The 23,793-nt window shown below is 39.5% G+C and overlaps 1 protein-coding gene across 1 annotated transcript in view; it reads left to right on the top strand.

The window, feature by feature from the left end:
• OCA2 (OCA2 melanosomal transmembrane protein) overlaps positions 1 to 23,793 on the top strand; it is a gene marked incomplete at both ends in the record, with an annotated part of 177,946 nt that overhangs the window by 15,260 nt on the left and 138,893 nt on the right. Inside the window, 4 exons of the mRNA XM_080345885.1 lie at positions 7,605 to 7,703; positions 8,264 to 8,452; positions 11,965 to 12,022; positions 12,900 to 12,972. Coding sequence (XP_080202011.1) covers positions 7,605 to 7,703; positions 8,264 to 8,452; positions 11,965 to 12,022; positions 12,900 to 12,972 — 419 coding nt within the window. The remainder of the gene's footprint in view (positions 1 to 7,604; positions 7,704 to 8,263; positions 8,453 to 11,964; positions 12,023 to 12,899; positions 12,973 to 23,793) is intronic.

Raw genomic sequence — 23,793 nt, 5'->3', positions numbered from 1 at the left:
CTTTTCAGTATATTGCTTGCATTAAGGAAAATCAAATCAAAATAATCACATCTCATCATCATGTAGGAAAGTGTTCCCTCATCTGGGAAATGGTCAATGTTCTTTTTTTTAATAATGCTTCCTTTTCTTGTATCATCCTTAAATTTAGCTAGTCTGAGAGTGAATCTTCCTACTTCCACACATATTTCCCCCAAACCTTTGAGACTACAACATTATGTCACTGCAATGTCTGAAGAATGACCTTCTCTAGCGATGGCCACATCATCCAGTTGTTTCTCAGATCTGTCTTTCTGTTTGTGTTTCCACCATCCCTGTGCCCCATATTGCATCTTTAAGAGAGTCTCGTCGATATAAAGTTAAAACATTAAGTTGTCACCACTTGCTTAATTTTTAAGATTCTTAGAATTGCCTCACAGACTACAAAAAAAGTGTGAAACACCCTTTATTTGTCATAAATTCAGTTGGCATCAGAGTTTCTTAAGCTAAAAGCCCATTGTGAATGCCAAGGAGAAACACTGGCATTTAAAAGCCTGGCTTGCAGAATATGCTGAATTATTACAAGTGCAGCCATGCTCGAAGTGTTGCTGATAAATTGCCTCCCTATAGCAGATTCATTTTTCAGTATGCTCTTCAGCATTTGAGAATAACACCTTTTAGCATGTTACCTGTGTAATCCAGGGAAAAACTGGGGTTTTGGAATTTGGACCACTACCACTACTGGCTACTCCTGCTTGTTTCAAATATGCAGCTTACTGGCACTCACCAACAGCTAAACCGTTTTGGCAGCACCTGCTGCTGAGAAAATGTATTTTCTCCTTCAGACTGTCTGCAGTTTTCGTGTGCTCTCTCCTGCAGCTTTCCAATTTTCTTTGCTGAAGCAGAAAATGGAGAGGAGGAAACAGCAGCTATGCTTCCTAATTGTGATTTATCAGGCCCTCAAAGGGTAGTAGGCTTTTTGGGCCCGCTCCATCACTATGGCCCTGCTGGGTGGTCACAAAGCTTTGGGCTGCCTGGGTCCCCATCTTATCCCTGTTTCCTTGCTGGGTGCTGTGGGACGGGCCCTGGCTGGGGAGGGACAGGCCTCGCAGACCCCCAGCCATCCTTTGCTCCTGGCTCGCTCCCGTAGGGCAGCTGGCCCTTGCAGCACCCTGACATGGGAGCAGAAAACATGTAAACAGCTTTGTGCTCTTAGGGAGAGTCAGAGGAGCATCAGGACAGCTTAAGGACTAAGTCTTTTTTTTTTTTTTACCTTCACACACAGCAGTGGGGTCCTAGTGTGTCTAGGTTATTATGCATATCCTGATGTCTTCTTGATAGAGACTTCTCCTGACAGAGGCAGGAAAACACTCTCGAGGAAAAGAAACCGACAAGTCCAGGAAGTATCTGAAAATTTAATTTTTCGTGGATGTATTATGACCCTTAAAAGACTGATTTGTTTTTTAAAAAATAAATACATGAAGGACTCTATTTTCCAAGTTATTTCTGAACCTAAAAATGCCCTATTTCTTAAAATAACACCATTGCACAAGTGAAGGAGGACAGACTGGACGATCACATGCCCTTTCAGGACATGTTCACTCTCCGAACTCAGCAAAAGTGAATGAAGAAGGCATGTTGTGTACGTCCTTCTAAGGAACCATTTGCAACTTGGAAAAGCTCAGAACACATTTCTCTACATCTTTCTTGAGCATGTTCTCTAATTGCCCGGGGTCCTGGCATGGCAGACACCTCTCAATACAGGATCTGCCAGTTGGCTGTGGCTCTTGCAGTGTCCTGCTGTCAGGTTGTGCCAGTGCCATGGTCCCCTGGGGAATTCGTTACAGTCCTGTCTAATAGGAAATTAGGAAAGTCAAACAGAAAATGAGTCTGTATTAAGTAATGCTTTCATTGCTAAATTTTTCTGACATTTTAATGGTGCATGCTTTTAAAGGGTTTAGAGGTTATTTGTTGATTTAGTTGAAGTTACATAAAGCACTCATCAGAAAATGCCTGGAGCCTGTTTAGAGATGTGAGTTCTGGAGTCTTTGATCCTTCCCTTGACTCTTGGTGTATCAGTTGACCATACTTCATTTGTGATGGGTAGTCATAACTGTTCCCCCATGGCGTGCTACCACTGAGGAAAAAACATGACGGCGGGCTGTGTCTCTGTGGGCACACATATCATGATGTTGAAGTATGTATGTATAAAGGTGCTTAGTACAGAGTGAATGTTTAAAAGCTGAATGCTATGATGTTACTCAGCGCAGTTTGTACCACGTAACTGTTGTTCAAAAGTGGACTTTAAAACTGACAAATACCAAATCTGGTATAAGAATGTGTTTCAAGTGCAGTCAAAAACGATATTTATTTATTTATTTTCAAACCTCTGTTTTTCAATTTATTTCTGCATTGTGCTTGTTTACAGTTATGATAAGAGTAATTAGTTTGTTACATACGAATTGTATAAATGTTCTCTCTTCAGGGAAGATGGTGCTTCTGAAATAAGGTTTTAGTCTATGAGAATGTAGAAAAGAGAAATTAAAGTCTTGCAGTTGTTATCAGTTTCCTGCATGATTAATTAGGTCTCATATTCTTACTCAGGCCTTCTTCTCCACTAGGAAAATTGGCTTAATTTTTTATTGTATTTGTTGTAATCTCTTGGCTCAGTAGTATTCCTGGACTTTTGTTTAAGGGGCAACCTTACACTTATAATGGTTTTAGCGATTACACATTCAGGGAAGAATGCTAACTTATTTTTCTTGAAGAGATTCTGCTTTTAATGTTTTATATAGTGAAATTTCCAATAAGTTTTGAACATAACTGTTGATGTCCTTGAACAATACATTTGCTTTCATATTCACCTCTTCTTCAATTCTGACCAAATCCTTTCCATAGAAGTGAGAATTATTGCTTTCTGTTGTCATAGAAATAGCTCTTTTACTGATAGTTGTGTGCACGACTTAGCATATGGCAGATGAAGCATTATATTAGCTCATGTTTAAAATGTATGCTTTTTATTATAGGAAATGAAAACTTAATGCATTTTGTGGCATGATTAATCTTTTCAATATAAGGCTAAATAATATGTTCCAGCCAAACCTAGTGATTATTTTAAGTGTTTGCCAGCTAACTAGGATGAGTATGGTCTTTTTCCTCCCTAGGTTTCTGTAGGACTTTGTTTCTTTTGGTGTCCTCTGCTGTAGTGTATTTGGTGAAAGGCTGCTTACTGCTGAACTGCAGTTCCTACCACAAAGTCTTCCTTTTCCTATTGTTGAAAGTGGCACGTGTAAACACATTAGGAAATGCCGGAAAATGCAGTCAGGAGGCAGGTCTAGTGCTCGATGGCAACAATTGAGTTATCTCTTTGGGCTTCAAACAAAGTCCTCTGAAGACTTTGGAAGGTATCACCTGCAGGTAATGGAAGGTAGCCACCAACTCTGAGTAATGTCTAAGGAGTCATCAGCCCATCAGTGTCTGCTGGGCATGTCCCATATCTCTTCCTTTCTTGTTCTGCTCATCCTGCACCTCTCCACACAGCCAGGAAGGCAGGAGAAGCCTGCTTCTCCTCAAACTGCTCAAAAGAGTGTAGGAGACAGAAGGACATATCTCTGCTGTACAGCTGTAGAGGAGTGCAAATTGACACCAAAAGACTGTGAACCTTGCTCGTGCATGGGAGCAATGGCACAGCAAGACATTGTGGAAACTTCTGCAATAGATGCCCAGGGCTTGCATTTGGACCCTTTTATTTGTGAATGCTGTGGGTGAGATCCTTCTCCAGCTGCTGTCAGGCAGCTGGAGCTTCTTCTATGGACATCTCCATGACATGGCAGAACCTGCTCTATCTTCTGGGGTGTGGACAGCACTCCTACAATGCTGATTTCTCTTCTGGGTTGCTACGGAGACAGTTAGAAATTGTAATTGCTTGAAAGATTAGCAATGGGAAAGTATGACTTTGACTGCAAGTAACCAGTTCAGAAAATACACACTTCTTCAGAACATACCTATACTTCTGCAGGGAGAGCCAAAATCTTCATATATGACTGTCACAGCAGTAGCCAAGTGGTTAAGAACACAATCTTCTGTTCAAAAGATTTTCCAAATTAAAAAAAACAACCAACATGCCCAGCTGTAGCAAACATGGGAATGAAAGTGGCCACAACTGTTATTGTACAGAAGACAGGACATGCTCCTTTTTTTTCCGATGTCAGTTCTACATGGATCTTTCTGTATGAGTGGTGCTTTGTAAATCTTTGAAGAAGTCCCTATCAAACACTTCTTTCCATAGCTTTTGGTTTTAATTTTCTCCCATTGCTTTTGAATGAAAGGGAAATGAGAATGTTAAATTGTTTTGTGAAGATCTATGCATGTACCTACATACAAATGTGTATATATGTAAAGGTAATTATTTAATGTCTCTTCTGATATTTCGTGTATAAAATGCTGATGATTTTTGAGCCTAATAATGAGAAAAGAACACAACTGGTGTCTGATTTATCGGCTCCTCACATAGTGTCAATTCAGACCAATTTTTCTGATCCTGTGAATGGGTCTGTCTACATGGGCTAATGAGCTGACCTGGTGATCAGCTCCTTGGTAATGTTGCTGATTTGCTCAGCTGAGATAGACTGTACTCCATTTTAGCACGTATGTTTAACCAGTTGATTGTGAAGAAACATTCAAACTGTAAACTGATCCTAGGTTTTGAAACGTGTCACACTGATATCTTTCCCTTATTTACACAGTGTCATAATTGCCATCCATTTGCATGGCTGAGGAGCAACAAGAGCGATGCTGAGAAAATTTTTGAGCATTGTAGACTTGCTCCTCTAGTAACAGAGTGTCTTTGGGCCTTCTGATGTTTTGCTTGCAGTTGTTCTCTGTTGTCTTTTGATGAAGAGGATGACCAAATCACACCAAACGTGTCTCTGCAAAAGTATGACAGATACAGAGGGGCTTGCATTAGGTTCTCCATTAAGGGATGAATTTAATTTTTATAATCCATGCTATTTTTTCCTGATGTTTTTTCAACTTTTCTTTCTAGAGCTTTCGGCCTTCAAGATTCTTTTACGCCTTAATTAGCTTTATTGTTTATATTACTCTCATTCTCTAATTAGAGTAATCACATCACGGGGGAGTAGAGGCTCTTCTGCTTTTTCTCTAATTATTTTTGTTTTGTCAAGCCTGGCTGTTTCCTGCTGCTTATCCTTGTCCATGTGTTTTTATTCTCTACAAATGGATGTTGTCATGTACTAAATGTTTTCACTTTATCTGAAAACCTTTTCCATTTTCACTGTATGGACCGTTCTTGGCAATTTGTGAAGCTCTACCATTTGAAAGTGGCACACCCTATACCACCAAGTGTGTGAAAAGAAAGCGAGGGTGATGACTTCAACTCGCCTTCTGGATCCTGTCAGGTTCTGTCATTTAAACCACCTTCCACCAAACCTGTGGTTGCTCTGCACTTCACTGCCCTTTACAGACTGGTCACTCATGGCAGTGGTGAAGACTTACTGAGTTGGGAAAGTGTCAGCAGATGTGTATGCCTATGTAACATAAAGCAGTACTGGTATCAACCTCTAACAATTAGAAGAAAATGGAAGTTCTTTGTAGAAAGTTTTCTGGTTATTAAGCTTGGATTTTGCACATGTCCTATGAGGAAAAAAAAAAAAAAAGTAAGTGTGGAAAGGTTAATGGTGTGTGCATTGTGAATTTAGACCAGAACAGCATGTAGTAGATATTATTTGGAGCCTGTTTTGTGGAACAAGTGGCATCATTTTATTTAAGAGCAGAAACAGCTAATTGGCCTTTGTGCGAGATGAATTTCTGTATATGCAAGTTCAAGGTCCACTGTCAGAATTTTTATTGAAATGGTCACCTTTGGATGCAAACTTTGAATATACTGGGATGCAGGAATTAGCCAGGAGCATATCAGTAGTACTCAGTGAGCACACATTTCAAGTCCTAATAGTGTTTTTGCTATCCTTATGAATTCCATTTTGTAAAAGCTCTGGGCAATCTTTCACATCTGAGGCTATGATAAGATTAGAATAGTACTTGCTTCAAAATACCAGAATTTCTCCACTTAAACTTGTTGTGTGAATGATATTCTCCTTTTTAAAAAAGGAAGCACTTCAGTAGCTTCGAAGTATGCAATCATCACTTCACAGATGAACTGTCAGTGCAAAGTAGCACCTAAATTGTAATCTGTCCAACATTTGACCCGAGGTACCGGATAATTCCGTCTCTCTAATTTATTCATTCTTTTCTGTTGAGACTGCAAATATGGTACTCACAGCAGAGTTTGAGTGAGTGTTGTGGCCACTCAAGGCTGAAATAACCATACCCAGTTGCTCTATATCTGGCTTCTGAATGATAACACTACTAAGCAAGCAAGCTGAAGCATTAACTGGGGGGTTTATATTTACACAGTCTGAGTTCATGCATACCTTTACAAATTGCAAGGAATTCTATTGTCTTCTATTGTGTTATAAAGTTAAATACACAGATTCTTCTTTTGGACTAGCCTTACATTTAGAACATTGAATTGCCAGCCACCTTTGTGTATTTATTTAGTTTTCTATGGTTTTATAATTTCTTTCCCCTCCCAGTCCAGCAATAGCAGAAGATATTTTAGGTTTCCTCTAAGTGTCTCTGGGAGTAATGAGATCTGCATGTTAGTTGTATGTCTGGCAGATTTCTTTGGCACTTTCTGGTGGTGAGTGGTGCAGTTTTGAATGGAATAAATCTAAGCATGTCTGAATAATGGTGGTTTTGATGGGAAATATCTCTGGAAGAGCCAGGTCTTGGGGAGAGCTCTGAAATGGCTCAATTATTTAATCTCTCCCAGTATCTTGCCCCAAAGCTAAACCCCTGTGATTCTGTTTGTCATCAGCTGTTTCTTAAGCTTTTAGATTTATATTTTAGCAAAAAGCTTCTGAACAATGCGAAGCTGCAATATGGCAAGAGGTAGCTTACTCTGTTAATTATCTGCAGCACCAGGACCAAGACTTGACAGAAACAGTATGGAAGAGATTGTGCTGCAAGAATGAAATATTTATACTTCAGAGAAATCTTTCTTCTCTCATAGAAAGGGTCCTAAGGTTTTTGTAGAGATTACTGGATTTCTGGTGATCCATGTCTCAAGTGACATTTACGGGACAGAAGTGATCCTATTATTTTATGTTTTATGAAGTATGTTAATGTGAACTTATATGAATATATGTAATTATTTACCTTAAGAATTTCACCTCACTAATATTACAGTGCAGTTGTTCCACTGTAAATTTAGGTGTCTAAAATATAAGCATGTGTGTGCGAGTTAGGTGTCTATTGTTCCTCTGGCATCCAGAGAGAATTTAATTGATTATTTTTTGATGTTGCTTTTAGGATAAGTTTATCTTATTTTATGCAGTAGAGCCCTCCATGACTGTAAGGAAATAACTACCATGAGCAGTTCAAACTTAATGAACACCTTAATTTAGGTGAACACCATTCTTAAAGGATACTTAACTACTTAGGTAGACTTGTAGCAAAATATGTAGAACTGTAAATATATAGAACTGAAGTGAATCATTGTGCTGCAGATTTACTGTTCTTTTTTTTTTTTCCCTCTCTCCCCTCCAAAGATATCACTTCAATTTTTCGAAATTATTCAGCTCAAGGTCAAAAAACACTGGCTTTACAGAGAAGACACCACTATTGAAGGTTTCCTCAGAGGAAAATGGGTGAGTTACTTTCATTTTACTCTATATTTTTTTTTCGAAGCCCTCTTCTGTTTAATTGTGCACGGTTCTTTTTATATCCTGACATCAAACCTGCTGGGAAATAAAGTGAATGGCAGGGGTTGTGAGCAGAGAATTACTCTGGAAGAGCTTGAGTGGAAAGAAGGGGCTGTAAATGGGGAAGGAAGGGAGTAAAGGTCTGAGGTCAAGGTGATGAGAGAGCCCTAAGGGTAGGCAACTGCAGGCTGTATACAGCAGAGCTATAGGCATGGTCCTTATAGGGGCTTTACACAGCAAATCCTGAAGTGCCTCTGCCTTGTGCCTCAGAAAGCTGGTTCTCCCGGGTGCACCTAAATGTCATGGGGTCTTTGTTTTTGTTCCCCAGTCTACCCGCCCATGTCACCAAGGTGAGCTCAGTCTGTACTGAATGAATCTCTTTCTATGAATTTTTCAGTTAAAATCTATAACAATGAACCTAAAGATATGCAAGGTCTGTTGAATCTACGATCTGTTGAAATAAACCACCGTTTTGTTTAATTGTGTTCACTGAAAATGTGTGACAGGTTGCAGTGCATGGCTCTTCATAATCCAGATTTTACCACAGATGATGATTCATGGGACAACAGCTCTGCAGAGTTTGAGCAAAGGATTCAACTAGGAAGTGAAATGACAAGTTTGTCCAGATCTGCTTCTTCTGAGAAATGTGAAATCTTGGACAACCTTCACATCAAGTTCAATTTATCAAAGATGAGGTCTAAATTCAAACATTTATTTATTTCCTTTTGCATGGTTTTTTTTTTTTTGTTTTGTTTTGTTTAATTTCTACAGTGATTTTTTTTTTTTATTATAGATGTCTAGAAAGTTATTTATTTTCTGCAAATGAATAAAATAACACTCCATATTTAGGCTGCATCTTGCCATCAATAGTTTACAAACCCTGGTGAAATTGATTGTATCCTCTACCTAATGATCAATAACCCCTTGTTCTTACAAACATCAATCATAACACCTATTATAAATTTGTAATTAAATACCTCCTATATAGCTTCTAACATTAATTTGAAACAATTTTTTAAAAGCCACTTGGTTGATTCACCAGATTTATTCTTCAGTGTTTTGTTGCTTTTATGAAATAGTTCAATTAAAATATGTATCTAACACAGTCTTTCTGTAGCTTTTCAAATGCACACAAGGCAAAATCTAACCAAGCATTTTTGTATGTTTAAGAACATTAATGTATTTCACTCTTTACCTCAAAGTAGCCTTTTAGCTCATTTAGGCATAGAGAAAATTGAGTCTGTTCATATATTAAAGGATTTCAACCTGTTAAGAGCTTAAATTCAAATTTTCTCAGGATATTTTTGCCTGGGATTTAACTAGCAAACCCTTTAAACTTTTATACTAATTCTCTCTGCCCCTTCCAGAGTTTCAACACTTTTTTTACTAGTTTGATTTGGCCTCCCCTCTGCAGATTTTCTTGGAGCCCAGCACTTGCATGTCCATGTCTCTGTGTTGATCTGTGGAGTATTTCCAGTGAGATGTCCTTGCATCTTCTCCCAATCTGTGCCTTGCCTTAGCTCATCACTTCACGATTATTTTCCTCCTTTCATTGTGCATTCAGTATTGTGTGGAGTGCCGCTACCCTGCACTGCTGCTGAACAGATGGAGCAGGAGAATTTCAGTGGCTGAAACTAGTGCAACATGAGCAGATGTGAAGAAGTTTGGCAGGCGTCTTTCTTCACACTCACGGTAGCTTACCCTGGAATTTGATGGAACAAAGGCATCGAGCTAGCATGTAGAATCCATTGTTTTCAATACAGAGTAGGATTATAATCTGGGGGGTAGTGCATTTCTCTGGCAGACCTTCCCCTGAAATATTTTCATTGCTATAGTGCAGGCTGTACATTTGGTGCCAGCTTCTTGGCCGCCATAAATCAACGTAACTCCGCTTAGATAATAAATGGAGCTAAACTGCCTAACACCACATGCAGATTGGACTAAAAATCATTTGGTTTAGATCAGGGGATGAAATTCTTCATAGATTTATACTTCATACATTTCCAACTGAAGTCAAATGGGATTGTGCTGGAGGCATGTATCAGTGCGGGATTTGACACAGATATTGTACTTATATTGCTGTGCCAGATTAGTGCTGTAGAAAGAGACAGATTGCAAACCATGGGTGAGTGAGTCAAAGGCTGATCACTTCTCAACTGTAAGCTGTTAAAAGCGCTGCTTCCCTAATACGAAATGCTGTGAAAACAAACAGATGAGAGGGAAAGTGCTTTCTAAATTCTACATTTAATAAAATAACCATTCCCAAAAGCTTTTTTATTGTATTTAACCAGCTTCTTTTGATGAGTTTCTGTTATTTATAGACAAGTGGTTATGAATTTATAAACACTTAATTTATGGGTTTTGACTTCTCTTATGTCTTAAAATCAAGTTATTGATGTTCCTTGTTTCAATAATAATTTGAATTATTATTATTGATTTGGAAGTGCAAACAAAGTATTAAGTGCATTATAACAAAACCAATCTGGACTGGGCTTTAATAATTCATAACATAACAAATTCTCAAAAATACCAAAATAGAACTGTAACATAGAGTTGGAGAGAACAGACAAATAGAAGAGAGGATACGTGACTAAGCTGGCACTAGGTATTATCCATAAATCACACAGTACTAAAAGAAGTTATAAGCTGTGAGGTGCTGATAATGGCTTTTGTTGTCATTCCTCTCTCTACAAGACTTTATTAACCTCTTCTCCTTCTCTGCCTCCTTGTTTTTCATTAGAGCAGGGCTACTTGACATTTCTGGAAGAAGCCACCTAGTTGGCTTCCTCTCTTCCTCTCCCTTCTCTAGAATTTTATGCTGTGCAAACTTTGCATAAAGTTGCTACCACTTGTATTTTATTGGCTATCGTAGCTCCCTTGTATCACTTTGTTTGCGGAAACATATTTTTGTTAGCTGATTTAGCTGCCATTTCCGCCCCTCCCCCCATTTTCCCTCTGCCTGTTTGGAGAATTCTAAAGAAAAGAGATATTTAGAAAACAATGTTTCTAAAAAATGTGTATCCAGTCCCACAAGCTGTTTTCAGTCAGTGAACTTGATTCGGGGACTTATTTCCACTGTGATTATAAATTATTTCTGACTCTTTTCAGACTACTCTGCTTTAATATTTTGGTCTATAGCACCTGTCAATGAAACTATTTATTGCCCTTGTTTTCAACTAGTTATCCTAGTAACTTGAAATGTTTTCCTTCTTGCTCATCATCAGGCTTAAATCAAACCTTACATTTGTCATTCTGTCAGAAAAGCAATGTTTGAATATTTACTTTTGAAAAAAATGGGATAAAAATCAATGCTATCAATTAATGAAAAGTTGTAATAAGAGTAAATCACCAAAAAGAGTTCTGTAAATTAAGACATCTGTGTGATATACTGATGGGCAGCAAAAAAATAATTAGTTAAGAGCTGCCTTTTATGGTAAGATTAAAAAAATGGTAATTTAAAAGTGCTAAATCTTAAAGATTTCTTACTCGAGAGCATGCGTTTTCAACATCTGCATTTTAATTTAGAGTTATTCTAGCTTAAACCACTCAGCAGTAAGCTCTGACACTTCAGAAAGCTTGATGGCATCAAATCTCCAGAACTGGGCATTCCTTCAACGAGTGCAGCTGTGCTATGCAAAATAAATTCTAATTTTGCTAGTTGGTTTATCTAGAGATGCTCAAGACATATAGTTGTTTTAAAGAGACACTGTTAAAAATGAGAGATTCTTAAAGCTTGTTCTTGACTTCAAACTGTGCTCTCCCAATGCCTTTCAGAACGTATATCATAAGTCCAGATTTGAGGAAGTCATTCATGACACGACTCCTCCATGCAACAAGCTTTGCTGTCTGCCACCTCCCTGCCTTGGAAATACTCCTTTGTCTCCCTGGGGGAGACCAGGGAGAGCCAGTGGGGCTCTGGGTCCTTCAGAGGCTGGCAGCAGCAGTTCAGAAGTGGCTCCAGGTCCCAGCACCAGCTCATGCTGCAGCTCGAGGGGTAAAATCTTTCCGTACAGCAGAATTCCCTTATGTTCATTGAGGCTTCCCAAGCCCCTGCTAACCCCGCGTAGTGGTGTCCGTATTCTGATGTAGTATATTATCAACCAGAAGTGCTCACCATGATGCTTCTGAAAAGTCAGAGCTATTAAGAGAACAGAAAAGATTTATTTAAATCTAGACATATAGTAAACAAATGTTTCTCACATTTCAGATGCTGTCTAAAATTCCTGAAAGTTTCAGGCCTTTTAATCTTTGTAGTCATCTGCTCTGTAAGTATTGAATTGTCAACCCAATCTCTCCCTTTCTCCTCCAGTTTCTTAGGATTAGTTCAAAGTGAGGTGTGATATTTGGTCTTAGCTAAAAAAACCATGTCTTAAGGGTGGGGACAAGATGGCAAAAAGTGAAAATAACATGCAGTATACTGAATCAGACCACTGTTTGGTGTACTTGCCATCACAATGGATGACATGGTAGTATAGGCAGTTGAGTTTGAGGCGGCAGCTTAAACTCAAATTTGCATGTCCTTAATGGTTTGCTATTGAATTTAGGATGAGCTTTTACATACTGGCTAACATCTGGGGAATGTTCATAAGAAAAGCTGTGCTGGGGAGGATGCACCAGCAATTGCAGCTCTCCAAGGTGTGAAAGGCAGAAGGCCAAGGGGAAGTGGGCAGCTCCCTACCAGGGCTGCCAGAGACCTGACCTTTTCTACCAAAATCTTCAAAATCTGCAAAATAGTAAGCTGCAAGACTTGAGAAATATTTCACGAAGTTGGAGTTTATCCTGTTAGCTGCTGTGAGGAGCCCTTTTTTGGCAAGCAGAGCTTCTGAATTGGAGATGAAATAGACGACACTGGATTTCCTCAGATGCGGGTGTTGCTTTCCAGATAGATCCTTAAGATTTCAACTTTGTCCTAAGAGATATGTGGCTTTGGCAGTAAGCTTAAGGAAATAATATTACCTGTCCTTGTTATGTATCTCAGGGTTGCTTTTCAGTTGTCGAGGAAACATCCCTGAAAATACTGAGAGGAACCTTACAGTTTAATGTATAGTTTGAATGAGTCTTATTTAAATATTTGAGATAGGTGTAGCAGGTATTTTTCAGTTTGTGATATTAATGCATGTTTTGTTTTTATCCTTGCCCTAGATTTTATTTGGCATTTATCCAGATCAAAGTGTGTCCTGGCAGATGTTGGCTGTATCACCTCTGGAAAGCTTCTGTATCCTTTTATTGAAAAAAAAACCAACCAGAACAGAGCTGATGCTCCATTGATAAACTGTTTGAGTGGGTGGGTGTTTTCTGTCTTATACCATGAGTGGACTGGGCATCCTCAGAGCCTGGGCTGCATGTAGATGCATCCTTTGACGCAAGCCACAGTTGTGCTCCCTGTCCAAGTCATGCTGAATGGTACCTGTCTGCGGCACCTTGTGGCATTTATTCAGTCCTCGTGTTCTATGTCTGCATGAAGCCAAGAATGTGGAAGTGGGTTGCGGACCCAGTGAGATCAAGGCCCAGCAAATAGCTAGGACCATGGCTGTGACGTGCACCTGGCTGCAGCAACTGCACCCCAGGCCAGTTGTATACTGTCTGTAGTGTATAGTAGCGCCATAATGCCCAGTGATCTCCTTCAAAAGCAGGAAACTAGATGATTCGTGAATATGTTTCCAGAACAGCTTAGCACAGCCATATGGCTGTATTTGTGGCTCTGTAGAAATTTTTCAGTGGAGGTGCAGATTACTTCATTAATTTTCCATGCAACATTGTTCAATAGTGAATTTAAGCCCACAGAAAGATCAAGTAACAGGATTCATCACAGGTAAATGCAGATCTGAATGTGAAAATTCTTTGAGGGACAAGAATTCTGTTAGTAAACAAACAAAAAGTTTTGCACATAACTTACATTTCCTGTTTCCACTATATTTCTAGTTTAATCAGTCTGGTCTGTAATTTGCTTGGCTCTTATTTCACTGGTGCTAGAATGTGATTTACCTATAGATATATTTCACAAGCTCCTGGGATGTCTTGCTTTGAAAAGGTGCGGTAGGATTTAATTTTTCAAATGATGATTTTTTTCTGCTTAACTGGGCAGTTTCATGGCTTTAATCAGGGATAGTCCATTTTAAATAGATTTGATTATCAGCATTCTCATTGTTGCCAATAATGACACCATATAACACTACAATTAGTAGGGTAAATGAAGAAGAAAAGTCTAGTGCCTGAGGACCATTTATAATTAAATGTTGAGACTGCTTTTTTGGAGAAAAGCAAGCGAAAATTTAGTAGGACCAGTGACAACTTAAACTGTAAACTCCCATCAGTATTCTGGTCACGTCAGTATTTGTGTCCTTGAACTGTTGTTGAAATCTTCTATATATGTGTGGTGCTGCATAGCATGAGAGCTGTCATGGCCCAGTCTGCCAAATGAGGGTGTACTGACAGGAAGTCTTTGAGTTTAAGTTTTAGTCCACTCTCATAGCATAGGTTGAGGTTTTGCTTTCTTTCCACAGATTTTGGATTGGAATTATAGCTGCTGCACCTTACACATTGACTCTGCAACCAGTTATTCCTTTTGCTTGTTTCAGCGAAGTGCTGGTGGGACTGGGATTTGAGTGCAAATAAGGACAACCTGTTTCCTGTATTTCATATTTTACCTATCATGTCAGGATGCTTTGAGCCAAAAAGCTGTCAGACAGTCAGAATATAGCAGTTCTCTTTCTTACTTGACAAACCTGGAGCTGAAGCTTCTTAGTTTGTGTCATGTGTGTTGGAAACTGAATGTTCTGTCCCTGTGTTCCCATCTGAGGTCACTGAATTAATGAAAAATATGTGAGAGGCAAGCAACCCAACAAAGCCACGATTCATTTTCAAGGTGATGTGCTAATTCAAGCAGAAGGGTCAAGGAGAAATACTGCATTTCTAAAAGAGATTTGGAAAAGGCACAGGCAATTCTGCATGTCATCTCACTGCCAGTCTTCATTTGCACAGAAGTAAGCTCACACAGTTGTCCTCTACTTTGTTACATAGTGAATAAATTATTAATATTTTTGTGTAGTCTTCTTAACCATTGACATGGTAGTGTTGAAGATGTGATTTATGCTGGCTGACAGACTGTGGTATTCCCAGTGGACGTTAGGCTCTACACTCTGAATGTCTACAAGAATGTCCTGGTAGGCTGACAGGTGTGCTGCAGTAGTCCTTGTCACAAAACCCTTAGAGGTTCTTATATGAGACTGCTTTGGGTTGAAAATAAGTCCCTCTGCTCATATAATGCTAAATTATGCAAATGAAAACCTCATCTCTTGCTCATGCCTCAAAAGCTGTTAAGAAGTGTTGAATGGGTATTAAACACTGTATACTTTTTTTTTTTTAAAAATTCCTTGCTCTCATTTCTATTTCTTTCCCAAAATGCTCATGCACATTAATGTTATGAATGTATGCTCATGCATAAAATATGTCTGCATACACTAGAAAAAAATCAAAACAAAGTCTGAAATATTTTAAAAAATCAAGTAGAGTGATCACCTTTGGACTTCATATCCTTCATCATCTTAGTGTCACTTAAGTATTTTTGTTTTTTTCTGTCATGCCCATTAGAACTTAGGATTGCTAGGAGGCAGGACTTTCTGTCTGTCTGTTGGGATAGACCTGCATCTGCTGGCATGAGGGTCACCTGCTTTTCATATGATATCTCGTTAGCACTTTTCATAGAATAATTCTGGTGGGAAGAGACCCTTAAGATCATCAAGTCCAACCATAACCTAACTGAAGCACTAAACCATATCCCTAAGAACCTCATTTGTATGTCTTTTAAACATCTCCAGAGATGTGACTCAACCACTTCCCTGGGCAGACTGTTCCAAGGCCTGACACTCCTTTCGGTGAAGAAATTTTTCCTAATATCCAATCTGAACCTTCCTTGCTGCAAACTGAGGCCATTTCCTCTCTTTCTGTTGCTCGTTACTTGGGAGAAGAGACCAACACCCTCCATGCATCAACCTCCTTTCAGAGAGTTGTATAGAGTGATAAAGTCTCCCCTCAGCCTCCTTTTCTCCAGTCTAAACAGCCCCAGTTCCCTGAGCCACTCCTCGTAAGACTTGTTCTTCAGATCTTTCACTAGCTGTGTTGCCCTCCTCTGAACTCTTTCCAGCACCTCAATGTCTTTCCTGTAGTGACGGGCCCTAAACTGATCACAGGATTCAAGGTAGGGCCTCACCAGCACCAAGTACAGTGGAATGATCACTTACTTAGACCTGCTGGCTACACTATAGTTGATGGAAACCAGGATGCTCTTGGCCTTTTTGGCCATCTGGCCACACTGCTGGCTCATGTTCAGCCAGCTGCCAATCAACACCCCCAGATCCTTTTCCACCAAGCAGCTTTCCAGCCACTCTTCCCTGAGCCTGTAGGGCTGCCTGGAGTTGTGACCCCAGGGCAGGACCCAGCACTTGGCCCTGTTAAACCTCCGTCCCTTAATCCAGATCATTGATAAAGAGATTAAACAGAACTGGCCCCAATACTGAACCTTGGGGAACACCACTTGTGACTGGCCACCAACTGGATTTGGCTCTGTTCACCAAAACTCTCTGGGCCCAGACATCCAGCCACTTCTTTATTCATTGCAGAGCATACCCATCCAGCCCACGAGCTGCCAGCTTCTTCAGGAGAATATTGTGGGAAACAGTGTCAAAGGCTTTACATAATTCTAGGTACACAGCATCCACAGCCTTTCCCTCATCTACTAAGTCTGTCACCTTATCATAAAAGGAGATCGGGTTGGTCAAGCAGGACCAGCCTTTCATAAACCCATGCTGACTGGGCCTGATCAGTTGGTTGTCTTGTATGTGCTGTGTGATGGCACACAGGATGGTCTGTTCCACAACTTTCCCTGACATCGAGGTCAGATTGACAGGCCTGTAATTCCCTGGATCCTCCTTCTGGCCCTTCTTGTAGATGGGCGCCATGTTAGCCAACTTCCAGCCAACTGGGACCTTCCTGGTTAACAAGCACTGCTGATAAATAATTGAAAGTCGCTTGGTGATCACCTCTACCAGCTCCATCAGTACCCTTGGATGGATCCCATCTGGGCCCGTAGACTTGTGTGTGTGATGTAGCAGGTCACTAACCATTTCCCTTTGGATCATTGGGGCTTCATTCTGCTCCCTGTCCCTGTCTTCTGTCTCAGAGGGGCTGTGTACCTGGAGCACAACTGGTCTTACTATTAAAGACTGAGGCAAAGAAAGCATTTAGTACCTCAGCCTTTCTTTCCTCCTCCATCTGTATGTTCCCCCCTGCATCCGGCAAAGGATGAAGATTCTCCTTAGCCCTTCTTTTGTTGCTCATGTATTTATAGAAGCATTTTTGTTCCCTTTTATAGCAGTAGCTAGGCTCACTTTCTCCAAGAATAGAAAGCTCAGTCATTTTCCAATCACTATGTCCAAGGCAATTTCCAACCATCACATTACCCATGAGTCCTTCTCTGTTCACAAACAACAGGTCCAGTAGAGCACCTTCCCCCGTTGGCTCACTGACCAGCTGTGTCAGGAAGTTGTCTTCCACACACTCCAGGAGCCTCCTAGACTGTTTCCTCTCTGCTGTGTTGTATTTCCAGCAGACATCTGGTAGGTTGAAGTCCCACACAAGAACAAAGGCTAGCAATCGTGAGACTTCTCCCAGCTGCCTGCAAAATATTTCATCTGCCTCTTCATCCTGGTTGGGTGGTCTGTAACAGAGTCTCACCAGGATGTCCACCTTGTTGGTCTTCCCCTTGATTCTATGGGGTAAGAACTGAGAAACACTCAACCCTATCATCATCCTCATCAAGCTCAAGACAATCGAAAGAATCCTTAATATACAGGGCTACCCCATCTCCTCTACTTCCTCACCTATCGCTTCTGAAGAATTTATAGCCATCCAATGCAGCACTTCAGTTGTGGGAGTCATCCCACCATGTTTCCATGATGGCAACTAAGTCATAGTTTTTCTGCTTCACAATGGCTTCCAGCTCTTCTCGTTTGTTGCCCATGCTGTGTGCGTTTGTATAGATGCACTTCAGCTGAGCTATGGACGCCACCTATCTTTTTCTAGTGAGAAGCCCTAATTCCTTTGTGGTCATTCTCAGGCATGTCTGCAGTATCTAACACATCTGTAACACCTGTGTGTCTTCTAGTGCATGGGTCTCCATGCCCTACCTCCACTGAGACAGCAGACTGGAGGGCCTTGCTAGCACCCCATCCTTCAAATGCTGGCATGACACCCTTTAGTTTGCCTCTGCTGCACCTGGTTTTCTCCCCTTCCCCTTTCAAATCTAGTTTAAAGCTCTCTCAATGAGTCCTGCTAACCCTTGTTAAAGGATCCTTTTCTCTCCTTGAGACAAGTGCATCCCATTTGTCCCTAGCAGGCCAGATGTCATGTAAACCAACCCATGATCAAAAAACTCCATATTCTGCCAGTGACATCAGTCTTGCAGCCAGCCATGTATTGATCTGCTGGGTCTTTCTGTATCTTTCTTCATCATACCCTCCAACTGTGGGATCAGAGGAGAACACTGCTTGTGCTCCTGATCCCTTAACCAGTCATTTGCCACTTGTACTAGGTCTTGTTTGTTTGTTTCTATAACTTTATCCCTTGCTTGGATTTTGTCTCATAGTTTTTTTTTCCCATTAACTTATTTTTTGTTAGCCCACTTGTATCTCTCTTTGCTTTATCCATCCCCATGGATAGAAACCTGGCAAGTAGCACTGAGGTGTGCTGGCTGCACTTTCTGAAAACAACATCTTGCCTCCTATAAATTAATGGAAGCTTTTTGAGGTGTTTTTTTTTTTTTTTTCCCCCTTACATTTTTGTATATTTATTATTTTTTTTTAGCACTGATTTCTCTATCGGCACCAGATACAAGTTCAGTTTTGCAAAATAGTGGTAATATTCTTCCTTTTTGACAACACTTGGAATTAATTGGCTTATAAATTCTAACAGTCAGCTCTCCAAGACCAGAAAGAAGTAAGTTTGTACTGAAGCCTGGCTAGAGGACCTTTTTCTGCAGGAAGCAAGATTCAGTATCTCTACTGATGTAAATGTGTGAAGCATTTTTAGATCTTTTTATCAAAGGCTGTATGTTAAATGGGAAACATCAATAATTAATAAGATGATGTGCCTTTGGAAAGCAGGTTATAAAAACAGAAGAAAAGATATTGAGTCTGAATAAATTTCAGCTTTTCTTAGTTTAGTTACATGTACCTGTTCTAAGACATGAACATTTTTATGTAACTGGCCATTCAAACCTTCAGGTAACTTTTCCTCATTAACTGATTGAGGAAGAAGTGAATGAGAAATATTCTCGTTCTTCTCCACAACTTACATAGATTTTCAGACTTGAATAATTTGAAATGCTAAATTACTCTGTGTTTGGTCCTTTGTTTCTAATAACTTCTATTCCGATCGAAGCAAAATTTTACATTTGTCTCCAGTAATGGGGAACAGACAGCTGGAGCAGGACTGTGCAGTAACTCTTTAAATTGAACTAGGCTTTATGAAATAAAAAAGTAATGAGGATTCATGGAATCTACTAAGGAATGATGCAATCAAACTCTTCTCTACACTGTCATTTAAAGAAGTGTGTGTCTCCCTGATACAATGCCTTCTTTTCTTTCACCCTACCTGATACAATTACTGCTATTTCTACTCCTCTCAATAGTAGAAGTATTTTCTTTTTATAAGAAAAAGTAAATTTTCATCTAGCTCATTGCTGTGCAATGGGTCTCATACCTACTTGGTTGAGCTGTGAATTTCCATCTTTACTCTGTCAGTGGCAAGTGTTTTGGTAACAATCTTATTTTCTTCCCTTGCAACATCTATACTCCTGCCAGTTCCTGTTATAGCTGAAGGAAAGTTAGATCAGTCTAGGTGAAGCAATTTTGTTTTCCCTTTTCAAACTAACTGTCAGAACTTCCTTCTCTTGGACCTGAAACCTGGTAATCACTGGGGAGTGGATTGTGAATTCTTTCTGAGTCTGGCCAAGGATCTTGCAGTTTTGTAAATACATTTTAAAGCCTTTCAGTCCTGAATCTGATTGTTTTCTCTAAATGTTTTACATCTCCTCAGTAAAATTTTTGGAGCAAGGGCTGACATTTTGCAAGATATGTATTTTTATAGTACCAAGTGTGAGGGGTTCCTTACTTACTTGCTTTTTACATACAAGACACAGTGAAAATACATCATCTCAAGTTGTAGCTGAATGGTTCTCCAGTCAGTCCAAATCAGACAAAACTGGAGATATCAAATTGACCAGTCAGTGACTATGTGCACTGACTCACCTCCCTCCTCAGTATCTCCAAGGGATTTCTTTACATCCAATCCAAGATTAAGATCCTTAATTCAGAAGCATAAGATGCATCTCAATAGCTATTATATGTTGATATTTATATCACAGGCTAGATATCTTGCTTCATTTGGATTCAGTGGAACTATTTAGAACAATTCTACATATGGAAGTTGATGGGGAAGCTCTAGATCGAGCAGACATAAGGTTGGTAAACAGGCTGACCTTATCAAATTCCTTGCTGAAGCCGCATGAATTTGAATGATTGGTGTAATTGTGTTAATCTCGGAGCAAGAAAAGCTCACTAGTAAAACTTGTAATCATGCATGACCATTAGTGACAATGCAAGTCACCTTTCCTGCTCCCTGAACAAAAGGCATGTATAGAAAGACTGTGAGGCCAAGAATATGGTCAGATTTTAGCAGACTTTTCAGCTTCCATGGAGGTCCTAAAAATGTGTTACTTTCCCAGGGAGCATAAATTAACTTAATAAAATATCTTCTCTGACCTCGTTAGTTCTTTTTACCCTTTGAATTTTTAAAAAATTTATAACTCTAACTCTCTGCTGTCAGACACTCCTCCATTTTTCCCTGCAGAACACATTTAAAAATCATTTATATTTGTTGATGTTGTTGGAAATGTTCTAAGCATTTTGGCCTGCAGGCAACGTCCAAGCTTCTAAGTAGATGGATGAAGACCAGGACCACGTGCAGAGGCAGGCAAAGAAACAGAATCTTGAGGCATCATTGAGAAAAGGCTGTAGAAAAAGAGTTTATTAAGGATTCACAAAACTTCTATAACTGATGTAGCACAGAGAGAAAGGATGGATCCAATGTAGATGAAAACTGAACTAGATTGCTGACACTCTAGAAAGGGCAAAAAAGTTATAGAGCATTCTTCAGATGGAGAAACCAATAGGTATAGAAAAGCATGTGGTTCAACTTGGTGTGTTGTGAAGGGATGATATAAAAACAACATCAGAAACTACAAGCAGGGACAGGACATCAAAAGAGAAAATTACCAAGTGATGCAGAAATAACCTCAGTTAAGGACACTATGTAAAAATAAATGCTAAGACCCAGGCAGGTTGACTTCTTTAAAATGGTAGTATCCTAGAGAAACTAGCATGAGTGACCTGGTCATAAATCAGGATAAAATGTATAAGCGCCTTGGAAACTTGGAGGAAAATAATCAATAGATACAGTATTCTGAAGGTACGTTTCATAATAGGGAATACAAGTAGATGTTAAAGCAAGCATAAAGTCAGCCATCTGCATGTAAATATAACAGAAAATCTCCATCAATCATGGCTTTTCAGCTGGTTCTGTACCTACTGAATTAATGGCATGATGGAGGGAAGAGCAGAGACTCTGTAATTAGGGAGTGACTCATCTCAGCTACACCTGAGTTAGTCATCCTGGGCTCTCTTTGTAGGTAACAAAGAGAACTGATGCTTCTCATGAGCAATTCCTCTCATCTTTGTGTGGTGTTCTAAAGTAAAGTAATGGCTTCCATCTTAAGAGCACCCTCTTTTCACTAATTTTAAGAGAGTAACCAACTCAGATGCAGATGTCCGCAGCAGAGAAGACTAAGTTGTGGGGAAGGAATACCAATTTAGATGTTTAGCCACTGCATCCCATTCTACCATGTTGTCCACAGAAACTACTAAAAAGTAAAGTGATATGAGGAGGCTTTTGCACACTCTGCAATACCTTCTAGGAACAACTAGTCAGAAAATACAGATCAGAAAAAAATAGCTCTTGGTTTAGTTTTGACCAACGGACCCGACCTGATGCCATATACAAATACAGACTGCCACTGGGTAATGGCGAACAAACCCAAATTCCTTGACAGGATAATTCACAGCAGTAATATAATTTCAAGAATGAAACTACATAAAATTGAGGCAGCTTAGCTCAAGTGAAATAAAAAAATAACAGCTCTGGCTGTAAATCTGCTCAGGGAGATTTTTTCCTTTAAATGCACACCCTGGAGGCCACATAAAAAAAAAAAAAAAAAAAGTTCAGAAAAGACAGAAAGTCCCAGCATGGATAAGTTGCAAAATAAAAGGGGATATTAGAAGTAAAAAGATAATTTTCCCCAAAGTTAGTCACATCTGAATGATTGAAATATAGAGGAAATCACATTCTGGCAGTTAGAGGGAAATGTGAAACCAAGATAAGGCAGAACAAAAATGTTCTGTGGAGCAGTTTGATTAAAAAAAAAAAGCATTTTGATTCATATAAGCATGGTTGAAGCTTTCTCCTGGCTTATTTTGATTCCCCATTTCATACAGCATGTGATCTGCTGCAGACTAACAATGGAATTATGACAGAGTCTTTTAATATTGTTTGGAGAAAGATAACTCTGATGGGATTTCAGAGCCTCTATGCAGACCAGTAAATAATGTTCAGTTCTGCCTGCAATCAAAGGAGAACCTATTTTGGTAGAGTTCTTTCTGATGGTTTTATAAATTCACAGAAAGGAATGGAAAAACATCTGAAGTATCTTCATCTTTATAGGAAAAGAGGGATGGAACCACTCTTCTTGAAAATAAGGTTTCATTTCCCACCCCTTTAATTTAAAGCATCTTTTATAATAGCTCCTGAATGTGTCATCTAGGTAATTATGGGATTTATTTTAAAAGTATTGCTTAAAAGCAAGATGCCATAATTATATGCACCTGAGGCTTTTTGAGACACAAATTACTGGCTACAGTCCTAATAAAAGGCAGACTGTCCAGAGGTGTCCCAAATCATTGGGTTAATGACTTCAGGTCAGGAGGTCTTTTAGAAGGTATAATTAATGTCTCTAGTTGAAGGTATAGCCATAGTTCCAGCTGAGATTAATATCATGTCTTAATTAGGACACAGAAAAACTGATGGCAAGTCACACTTAAAACCTTCAGAACCAGAATAGGACTGTTGTAATTTGTATTTATGCTTGCTAAAGGCTATGTGTGTAAATTCTCCTGACTTGTTACAGCTGAGATATTTTTCTTTTTAATATCCTTTTCAGTGTGATTCCTTTAAGCAAATAGCTGCTTGGGAGTTTCAGTCTTAATGAATAGCACGTGAATGACATAGGTGGCAATTGCTCAGCCTGCTGTGCTAAGCAGGGTGACATTTATATTGCTCTGCAAAATGTTGGCTGCTCACCTGCTGCTAGATCTGGCTAGGGTCTTTTGTGGGTCATCGTGAGAGACATCTCTCTTCTAGAACCAGTTCTCCTGCTGGGAATGTGGACAGGTGCAACAACTCCCTTAAAGATGAAGGACACCTGCCTACTGTCATAAAGCTTTCCTAATTAGGGACTGGTCTACCATGGGTTGCCTTACTGGGGCTCACTGGGAAGCAGGGTAAAATATCACCCTGAATCCCCTCTAAGTATACTGTTCTCCTATTAAAATCTCTGAGTTCCATGGACAACAAAATGTCTTTCTGGGAAAATCCTTCTGGTAGGTATATATATCTTGTACATTTTCTTGCAAGAGATTCACTCTCTAATATGCTCAGTTAAATGTCAGATGTTAAAGCTGTTAAGACAATCAAACATGTGATGAAGTCATATTATTTCAGCAGAATATATATCTGTAAAATGAAGTTGGTGTGGTGTGGTTTGTTTTTGTTTTTTTGTTTGTTTTTTTTGTTTTTTTTTTTTTTGGTGGTGGTGCCTTAGCTCTCTATCTGGTGTCAGATAGGAGCAAATCAATTACAATACTGCTCT

The sequence above is a fragment of the Nesoenas mayeri genome (assembly GCF_963082525.1).
Source record: "Nesoenas mayeri genome assembly, chromosome: 1".
NCBI classification, from domain to species: Eukaryota; Metazoa; Chordata; class Aves; order Columbiformes; family Columbidae; genus Nesoenas; species Nesoenas mayeri.
This window is presented reverse-complemented; position numbering and strand designations above follow the sequence as displayed.